We start from the raw sequence: 10,732 nt of genomic DNA, 5'->3' as shown, positions 1-10,732 counted from the left end.
ATCCCAATATAGAGACAAGAAAGAAATGCTATCATTATACACTCTGTGGCTATGCAATGAGTAATTTTTACTAGCCATAACTACATATTAAGTTCCTACTAATTTGTAAAATTAATTATGTTATTTTATGAAAAACGTGATGTGATTAGACTGTCAAGATAGCAGATAGAAGTGCTTAATAGGTTAAGCTTTCAGCCCACATGCAACATAAAAGATAAAACACAACAAATATAGTCAACAGGTCAGGAAATAAAAGCATAAACTATTATTTAAAAATACGGACTTGGGACTTCCCAAAGACTCTGCTTCCACTACAGAGGGCATGGGTTCAATCCTGGTGGGGAAACTAAGATTCCACATGCTGTGCAGTGTGGAAAATTAAAATAAAATAAAAATGTTTAAAAAAATACGGAAGTAATAAGGAAAAACTGCTCGAAAAATTGAAAGTGATTACCTCTGGGGAGGGGACAGAAAGGAAGGATATGAGGGAGATGCTATTTCTTTTTATTTTATGTTTTATAATATTTGCAACATTTAAAAAACATTGTATAGGAAATCCCCGGTGGTTCAGTGGTTAGTGCTCCACACTCACACTGCTGAGGGCCTAGGTTTGATTCCTTATGGGGGAACTAAAACCCCACAAGCTAAGTGGTATGGCAAAAAATCCACAAACAAACAAACAAAAACCATTGTACATATATTAATTTAATAGAAATGAAGGAGAATGCAATCACCATAAGGACTGCGGTGGGGACACTATAGCGCTTGGATTGTTTTTTGCCTGAGTCCCCAAAATTTATAGCTATTTTTTCCTAAATGAATACTTCCTTGTTCACCTGTAACTGAAATTAATTAAACTTTTCCTATCAGATTGAGGTCCCAGGACCTTTATAAGTGAAGATTGGAGAAATCTCTTCTTTTATATTTAAATACCAATAGAATACATCACTAGGTTTTCTTTTCATAGTTGAGAAAATTTTAGGGAATTAGAATAATTAATTTTGTTGGCTTTTAAGCCATTCTTGAACTGGAAATTAAAATTTGCAATGAAGTTTTCTAAAATCAAAAGTTATAAAACAGCAAGTGTATGACTATTTGTTTTCTTTAATAACATAGGTATATCAATATTGTTTTCAGTTCAGTGAGTGTTTTTAAACTCAACATTGCCTTCTCCTTCCTAAAAGGGGGGGAAAAAAAAACGAAAAAAAAAAAAAACCACTTCAAATTCACAAGGAGAAAAAAGCAAATTATAAGCTTGTTATTTATAGTATGTCATATATATATATATATATGCATGCATAATTAACCTGTATAAAAGGAGCTAATTTAGTTAATTTCAGAACATTTTTGTGGGGGGAATATTTCACATGGTCTGCCAAGAGCTACAGTCTTATTAAAACAGGCCTTTTATTGGTCATTCCTGAGAAAATCCACATCAAACGGGACAGACCGTAAAATTACCTACATGTGAGGAACACTGTGCAACTGTCTTTCTTGAAAAGGCCTGCAGAGTACTTAAAATAAAATTAAGGTGCCACTGTTTTCTGTCATGTCTGCTGACATTACGTCTGTTCTTTTTGACTCACCACAGATGCAAAGGATGTTACCTACCAGACATTAAGTAGTAACTGCAAAACCCTCAGAACCAGGAAAGGAGGAAACCTTCAGATTCAGCATGAAGAAAAAAAAGAGTTACCAGCCAGTCCATTTCTACAGAGATCAAGCCATTAGGCACTGTCGCCCACAACAGTGCACCCAGAAGGGACTTCAGGATGGAGAAAGCCAAGAAGCATTCTGCGTTTTACCCCAGAGATGGTTAAGATGCATCTCTAAGGTAAAACATCCTGGCCCCTATATAATTAAGAAGCATATCCATGAAAAAATTTCAAGAATCCCAGATTCCTACCTCTTCCCATTCATAGAAAAGTATTGAAATTAAAAATATTGAAATTCCAATTATTTCAATAAAAATATTGAAATAATTGAAATAATAAAAAAGTATTGAAATAATTACCTTGACATTAGTAGTTATCTTTTTATGTTTGACCACGTGTTTTTTCCCCCAGCTAAACATTTATTATTTATTTATTATATATTTATTATTTACATTTATCCTCGCTTTCCCCTTCTCTCTCTGAAGCCAATTTCTCAATTTGGTGTTATCTTAGAGGCCATCTCCTGGGCTATGATTCACAGTAAGATCCCTGAATACAACTGAACTCACTTTACATTGTGTATTTTTCTTTCAGTTGACAGTGGCCATATTCCTTTGAGATCTTCCAGAAGAGAGGAAGAATCAGCCTGCATAAATTATTTAACATTTTTAAACTGGTTTTTGTTAATACCAGTCATGTCGGACTCTGCGACCCCATGGACTGTAGCTGGCCAGGCTCCTCTGTTTATGGGATTTCCCAACGAAGAATACTGGAGGTGATTGCCATTTCCTACTCCAGGGGATCTTCTCCACCCAGGGACTGAACCCTCATCTCTTGCATTGGCAGGTGGATTCTTTATCAATTTAATTTAATGTATGGTTAGTCCCCATTTTGCAGATGATAAAACTGAGGCTCAGAGGTCATCCAGCCAGTTCTTGGTTGATGCTAAAATTTAAAACTTTATAGCTTTAGAAGCTCAGGCTTCCAGTATGTTTTTCGGGTACCTTGGGCAGTCTACAAATTCTCTGGTCATTAAGTTGCATTGTCTCTTTGCCAGCTGATGTTAATATCATCATAGAATCCTTCCACATTTGATATAGATTTGAAAAAAAAAAGCTCAGGATTCAAGAGGCCTGGATCCTACTACCAGCTCTGCCTGTAACCCAGTGGCATGCTCCAATTTCCCTAAAAGGTGAGGAGACTTCATAGCCCCAGCAGGCTCAAACTGAAGTAGATTTCACACCTTCCCCTCCCTAGAAGCTGCCTGACTCTTCCCAGGGGAAAAGAAACTCCTGGTACCCAAGTAGTCTCCCAGGGTGCGAAGTGGGGCCAGAATGACCATCCCAAACAACAGTGAACCTGACTAGACAGTCTCAGTGAGATCCTTGGCTTCTGATGAGTCATAGACAGCCACCAAGCAGGTGGCTGCACCAGTCTGAGTGCTGGAGAAGACTCCTGAAAGTCCCTTGGATATCAAACCAGTCAATCTTAAGGGAAATCAACCCTGAATACTCGTTAAAAGGACTGATACTGAAGCTGAAGCTCCAGTATTTTGGTCATCTGATGCGAACAGCTGACTCATTGGAAAAGTCCCCAGTGCTGGGAAAATTTAGGGGGTAGAAGGAGAAAAGGGCGTAAGAGGATGAGATGGCTGGATGGCATCACCAATCCAATGGACATGAACTTGGGCAAACTTTGGGAGATGGTGAGGAACAGGGATCCTGGAGTGCAGCAGTCCAAGGGGTCACAAAGAATCAAACAAGACTGGGCTACTGAACAACAAGTTTCATCACCAGGGAATAGAAGCAAGAAACGGGTACCCTTGCAAGCTCTTGGAGGGAAGCTGCGTGGGTCCTTGACTGGTGTAACCATAGGGATGGATGAGTGGGTTTGGCAAAAGGTGTACCTTATTATGGGCTTCCCAGGTGGCACTAGTGATAAAGAACCCACCTGCCAATGCAGGGGATGTAAGAGATGTGGGTCCATTCCCTGGGTCAGGAAGATCCTCTGGCAAAGGGCATGGCGACCCACTCCAGTGTTCTCACCTGGAGAATCTCATGGACAGAGGAGTTTGGTGGGCTACAGTCCATAGGGATGCACAGAGTTGGACAGGGCTGAAGCCACTGAGCACGCACACAGGTACCTTACTATGTCTGTCTACCCCTTTGGTGGTGCAGTGTACAGGGATCATGCATAGTACCCTGCTTTAGCTCCTGGCACCTCAAAAACTTGTAGCCTGTGGCTTTTTTTGTATCCTCTTGCTCAAGGTTGTCTCAACTGTGCATGTGTGCAGTTATTTCTAGTCACTTATAATTTCCCTGTATCCTACTGCTCAAGGTTGTCCAGGTGCAAGCACTCTGGAAGCCTGTCTCAATTATAGAAGAGTCTGTGCTGCTCATGATCCAAGCATTGGTTCCCACGGACTTTTCTCTTAGTTTCCATCTCCTCAACTGCTGACAGACACTACTTTGCCAAAGGCGAAGGTCAAATTTGCGTCATGCCCCAGGGGGTCAGACACGTGCCTTCCAGTCCCTGTATTGCTTTTTCAGTTTTACTGATAAACTTTGGACAAGTTATTTAAATTGCCTGAGCTTCAGTCGCCCCACTTCTAAAATACAGAGAATAATCCTTCTTTTAAGGAATGAAAGGAATTTGGTGCAAAGTTTGCACTAACAGAAATTCCTCTGCTTGGGGAAGTGGCCATGAGGAGATTTAGGTAGGGAGAACTCTTTCTGTATGTAACAAATATCCGTGCTCCTTGTGACCCCATGGACGTAGCCCGTCAGGCTCCTTTATTCAAGGAATTTTTCCAGGCAAGAATATTGTAATAGGTTGCCATTTCCTCCTCCAGGGGGTCTTCCTCCACCCAGGGACTGAACCGGCGCTCCCTGTGTCTCCTACATTGGCAGGTGATTCATTACCTCTGAACCACCTGGGAAGCCAGAGAGGAAGGAGGGATGCAAACTAAGTCCCTGGGCGAGGATGCGCTCTCCTATGGGTGGTGGAGGAGAGACTGGAAAACAGGGAAGCACAGAAAGGGTTCTCCCTGGATCCCTTAAGGTGCCATGGTAACGTGCCAAGACAGCTAAGTGACCAGGGATTCGTAGCTTGGGCAAAGGGGATCTTACCAAAGCTTGAGAAATTTTATTGGGAGATGAAGAAGATAAAGGGACTTCTGAAACAGGGATCCCCTGCATACACCAGTTCCGCGCGAGGCCGAGCACAGACTAGCACCCGGCCATCCCTATCGCGCCGGTTCAGTGCAGGGCACTCGGAATCGCTCACAAAAGGCTCCTAGCTTTATTGGAGTCAGCAACCAGCTCTTCCACCGGAGCCGCGGATTGGGGGCGCTGCTCCCTTCAGGGCCGGGGACCGAGAGTGCCAGGCCAGCCTGTTGGCGGCCGGACTTCGCAGTCCAGCGCAGCACCGGGAAGTGATGACCACTGCCTGCTGCTTGACGCCAGCGGAAGTGCGAGCGGGGGAGACGGGGTTCGGAGGCGGTGCCCCGGGAAGGGGCGGGGACAGGGAGGGGCTGAGGGCGGTGGCGGCCTGACGGGGCGGGGCCTGGGGCTGCGGGGCGGGGCCTGCAGTGGAGGGGCGGGGTTTGGCGGAGGTTGTTTTCACCCAGGCCTAGGTCCCCCAAGCTCAGCTGGGGCTGCGCGGCGTGGAGGTGTGAGCGGTCTGCAGACCGACGCTTGAGGCCGGAGCTAGCCAGGAGCGCCGGAGCGAAGCTGCAAGCCGGCGAGCGCTCGGGTGGTGGTGGTCGGCCGCCGCTATGTCAGCGCGGTGCTGTGCGGGCCAGGTGAGAAGAGGGAGACGGATCGGTGGAGACCTGGCCAGGAGCCCGAGGCACCGCGGGCTTCCCTGGGTGTGCGCCCCGCTTCCGCCGCCGAAAGTGGGGCGGGTGACCCCGCGCCGCCTGGGTGAGTGCCCCGGGCCGGAGCGCGACGTTCAGCCGTCGGGGAAACCCTTTGCTTCGGCGGGCGGACCAGAGGCACACGGGGGGCAGCCCGAGAGGTGACCCCGAGGTCTTCTCGTTGGGCGTTAGGTAGGAACTTGGCTTAGGGCGGGGCAGGCAGGGTTCGGGCGGAAGGTGCCGACTGTTTCTGGAGCGTGTCGCCTACTCTCCAGGGCACGAGTGTGTGGAGCCGAGCTCCGTAGGCCACCGGGCTCCGCCAGCCCCGTGAATCCAGAAGACATGGGTTTGGGCAACCACTCCTCTATCATGCCCTGAACGAAACTCGGCTCGTTTGGCTCAGGCGGATTGCGCTTGACATCTCCCAAGGCTCCAGAGCTCTGGCTCTGTTCATTTGAGAACGGAGAAGCCTGCTTTCCAAACCGCAGGGCTCAGGTCTGGGCGCAGGAAGAGTCAGCCCTGCTTGTTAAATTTCCCGACCCAACCCTGGCTGGACACGAACGCGCCCCCTGGCTAGGAACCTCGAGCCTTCTCATCCCCCTTTCAGCTGTGAACTTGCCCGAGCCTGTTTGTAACTCTCGCCTATTAAGCTCCCGAGATCTTAAAACACCTGTGCCCGCTTGGGATCGGTGTCTTCTACCGGTTGGCAGTGCGTCAGGGCAGAATTGGTAGTAGGTGTTAACCTTTAACGCTGCTTTCATTCCTTCTTGCAGAGTTAGAAAGGAAGAAGTAGGTAAAGTCTGCCAGACGTTGCGCTCCCACCTTCTCAGACATGTTGATTATCAGCATTTCTTTACAGAGTTTTAATGGTTCGTTTTTCCCAGTGAGTCTGGCCCGGCTGTCGCTGCTTGCTGGTGCATTCAGCCTTGGGATGATCAGGCCAGCCCGTACGGGATGCAGGGGTTAAGCTGTGGGTTTCTGTATAGCCACCGATTAGATTGGTAGATAATCCGACCTCTTTCCAGTGGCCCTGTGAAGTTATCGCTTGAGTTTTTGAGGTCTAATACTGTCCTTGGCATGCATTCAAGCTGGTCTTTTCAGAAATGAGGAAATCGAGGTTTTTAACTTGAGGTGGAATGACTTGCCCTCAGTCAGGCAAAGTGACAAGAGAGGGCACTGGAGACCAAAGTGGACCTCAGAAGGCGGCTTTCAGATATTCCAGATCTCAAGAAGGCTTTGCAGATCGTTCACTGTGGTTATTTTGAGGGAGTTCCATTTTGAGGTGACCCCTCATTATATAGTAATTAGGTTACAATATTTCGAGGCACCCGTCCCCAGTCACTTGAAAGCCCCTTGAGGCTTTCTGTGGCTCCCAGTGGGTAATTTAGAGCTCAGAAAATTATTGCCAGTACTCAAGTGGGTCTTGTAAAAGAATTATTGGTATGGTCGATATTTTGGCAGGGTTTTATGACTTGTTTCTAAAATCCCCCTCTCAGGACTTTGGAAAGAACCAAATACTGGCTGTTCATCACAGGGAAGTTAACTTCTGCTTTCTTGGGACTGCTTGAGGCTTCACTGTGGTGGGTCTCAACGCTGGGAGGCGGGTGATGAAGCTATGATTTCATATGAATGAAACTGTTAAGTTTACATTAAAACACACACACACACAGCACCATCAGAAAGTATCTAAGTCTAGAAATCCTTAAAACTTTTTTGAGCACATGTGCATTGTTGTTACTTACATCACTTCTGACATCAGTTTATGGACCCCACACCCCCCACTCCACACCAATTAGTTCCCCAGCTCCCCGGATATTAACTGGATGTACAACAATACAGTTTAATTCTGACATTACCTGGATGTCAGATATCCCCCAGGCTAGGGGCCTAATCCCACAACACCACACTCCTCCCTGTCTGGCATCCCACACATTTCAGCTGTCAGCATTAAGTCTTCTGGGCCTCCCATACCCAAGTAGAAGACCAAATAAATATTCCTGATTATATCACAATATCACAGCACCTACCACGTGCTAAGAGCTGGAGATAGGGCAGTGAGCCAGACAGACATCATCTCTGCCCTCAGTGGTTGGTCCCGCTGGGGCAGGGATGGGGTGGCGTTATATAAACGTTGGAGCAATGAAACAATAATATACTGTAATCAGTAAACCATACTGATACTGTAACAGGTCCTGGTGGGCAAAGCGGCCTCTGTAGGGTTGTTGGGGAAATCTGTGAGAAGATGCCCTTGGAATTGAGACTGATGGAAAGGCACCCATGTGAGGGTCTGGGTAGCGAGCCTTCCAGGGTGTTTGAGGAACAGTGAGGTGTTGGACGAGTCCAGGAGGCTGGAGTGTCATAGATGAGGTAAAGAGGCAGGTAGGGCCAGGTGGGGTCAGTCACCGATGGATTTGGGTTTTATTTCTCTTACAGGGAAACGTTGTTCGGGGATTTTGAGCAGGTGAGAACTGTGGCTTGATTTACACTTAGCAGATCATTTTGGGCGCCATGAAGATTTGAGTGTGTCAGGGACTAGTGTGGAGGTGAGAGCAGTCAAAACTGTTCATTCAGTGAATGCTTTTAAACCGCCTCCTCCTGGATGTGAGCAGTGTTCTAGGCTTCAGCAGTGAACCAGAATCCTTCCTGGTAGAGCTTGAATCCTGGCAGTCTGCTGTTGCTATAGGCCAAGAAGAGAGTGTACTACCTTAATTTAGGGCGTAGCAGTGCTGACGGTGGGATGGTGTTGGCTTCTGGACATATTTTAGAGGTAGAGCTGGACTTTTGCATGGGTTAGAAGTGGAATGTGGAAATAAGAGATTCTGTTTGTGACCCGGGCAACTGAATAGATGATAGTGCCTCGCTGAGGTGAGGAAGAAGGATCTTTGGCAAGAAAAACCCATCGTTTTCTTCTGGCTTTGCTACATTTGAAATGCCTATTAGAAGTTAAATAGAGATGGCCAGTTATCAGTTGGATTTTTAAGTTGGGAGAAGTTTGAGGTTGGAGATAGAAATTCGGGGACCTTAACTGAAACAATGTGTAACCCAGAAAATAGGCTGGGCTTGAATTGGGAAATTTGGACACTGAGGGCTGGTGTGACTGTGCGTATTATTTACCCTCAGTTTTCCTCAGCTGTTGAATGGGTATGATAATATCTCCCAGGGTTATTGGGAGGATTACATGCAATAATGTCTCTAGAACAGAATTTGGTACAGAGTGAGGGACCTCCCACATCTTGGTGGCTGTTACCCAGTTGTACCTGGACAGTCTCCAGGTCATTTTATTTTTGCTTTGACTCTGATACACTTAGATTTTGCTTGGGCTGTTGGCTTCTAGTGTGTTAGTTGCTCAGTCGTGTCTGACTCTGTGACTCCATGGACGGTAGCCTGCCAGGCTCCTCTTCCATGGAATTCTCTAGGCAAGAATACTGGAGTGGGTAGCCATTCTCTTTTCCAGGGGACTTTCTTGACCCAGGGATCAAACCCATGTCTCCTGCCTTGTAGGTAGATTCTTTACCATCTGAGCCACCAGGGAAACCCTGGTGGATGCTAATGGAAGCAGAAATCACAGGAGGATGGTCACTCTATACCTTCTGGGTACCCAGCACTATGCTAAGGCCTCTGGGTACCCAGCACTGTGCTAAGGCCTCTGGGCAGTGAACAAAGCGCATCCTTGCTCTCCTGGAACTTAAGGGCTAGTTGGGGCTGGAAGTGTGAGGTAGGCTCACTACTGAAAAATGACAGGATGCCCTTTCAGAGGTGAAATATATAATTGGAAAATCTATCACTATCAAGGCAATTTGAGAGTAAGGCTGGGCAGGTTTTACTGGATCCAGGCAGGTATAAGCATTAATGATAATACTAACAATAGCTGAAGCTTATTTCACGTCCACAAGTGTGCTGTTTTTACCTACGTTGTATCACTCACACTTCACAGGAACTCTGTGCAGTCGAGGAACGTTCATTTTGGCTTCCTTTTGCAGATGAGGCCACTGAAGTGCAAGAGATAAATTAGCTTGACTCATGTTTACATGGTGGTGGAGCCAGGCCTTCAACACTGCTCCACCTGACTTGAGTCGGATCTTTTAACTGGGAGACTGCTATTCCTTATTATTCTAAATACAATATGAATAAATCAGAAACTGCTGCTGATTGTTGTTGCTCATAATGGCCCTAATAGCTCAGTTGGTAAAGAGCTATAATGCTTCCCTGATAGCTCAGTTGATAAAGAATCCACTTGCAATGTGGGAGACCCCAGTTCAATTCCTGGGTTGGGAAGATCTGCTGGAGAAGGGATAGGCTACCCACTCCAGTATTCTTAGGCTTCCGTGTGGTTCAGCTGGTTTCTTTAATCTGTCTGCAGTGTGGGACACCTGGGTTCGATCCCTGGGTTGGGAAGATCCCTTGGAGAAGGGAAAGGCTACCCATTCCAGCATTCTGGCCTGGAGAATTCCATGGACTCAAAGAGTCCATGGGGTCTCAAAGAGTTGGACACGACTGAGCGACTTTCACTTTCATAGTGACCCTAAGGCCGTGTTAAATACATCGTCATGCGGCCGTCTTGGTGGTTATTGGCAGTTGTCAGGAGTCTGGAGAGGTTCAGCTTCTTCCTCACAGCCGTCCAGGTTATAGACAGTGAGTCTCAGACCACATTCTGCCACTGGCGCAGACAGTTATCCACAGGCAGGCACAGAACATGTACGCAGCCTGACCTGTGGCTTCTCGAAGTTGCAGCTCTTTGTCCTTCTTGGTGAACCAACATGCAGCTTGCATGTTCACCTGAGGCAGATGACCTTCTAGAAGGAAGAACTTGCCCAGGACTGCCGAAGCATGGGACCTCTTGGATAGATCAAACCCACAGTGCCCCTCTCAGGCAGAAGACTCACTTTGTCTTTATAACCAGTTCATATAAGGGCAGGAATGCCAAGGTATTTCCAACCAGATCATATACTTGATTCCTGAGATTTTCCCCAACAAAAGTCTGTTTCTAATGTCTGTTATGTTAATTGTCAAAAGTCACCCAGAGACTCCCCATTGTCAAAGATAGATAAAGCTGGACGTTAGTTAAAGCAATGAAAACAGATTTTATTCGGTAATCACTCATTGACGGAAAGAGCTGAGCTGCGTCCTGATTTACAGGTACCTGGGAGTTTTAAAGGGAGGAGTGAGTGGGGGCCCAAGCAGAGTTAGGGAAGTGAGACGTGTTTGTTCGTATGGGTGGGGG

The 10,732-nt window shown here is 46.6% G+C and overlaps 1 protein-coding gene across 3 annotated transcripts in view; it reads left to right on the top strand.

The window, feature by feature from the left end:
* The first annotated feature begins 5,260 nt into the window (after positions 1-5,260).
* Positions 5,261-10,732, top strand: part of SERINC5 (serine incorporator 5) — a 108,618-nt gene continuing 103,146 nt past the window's right edge. The window contains exon 1 of one of the 3 annotated variants that reach the window (XM_061430058.1): positions 5,261-5,457. In XM_061430058.1, the coding sequence (XP_061286042.1) occupies positions 5,431-5,457 (27 nt within the window). In that variant the 5' untranslated portion in view covers positions 5,261-5,430. Of the gene's footprint in view, positions 5,579-10,732 lie in introns of all 3 variants that reach the window. The other 2 variants (XM_061430060.1, XM_061430059.1) reach the window with 2 other exon arrangements.

This window comes from Bos javanicus, chromosome 10, assembly GCF_032452875.1.
Source record: "Bos javanicus breed banteng chromosome 10, ARS-OSU_banteng_1.0, whole genome shotgun sequence".
NCBI classification, from domain to species: Eukaryota; Metazoa; Chordata; class Mammalia; order Artiodactyla; family Bovidae; genus Bos; species Bos javanicus.
The sequence above is the reverse complement of the archived record's forward strand: the minus strand, read 5'-3'. Positions and strand labels throughout refer to the sequence as shown.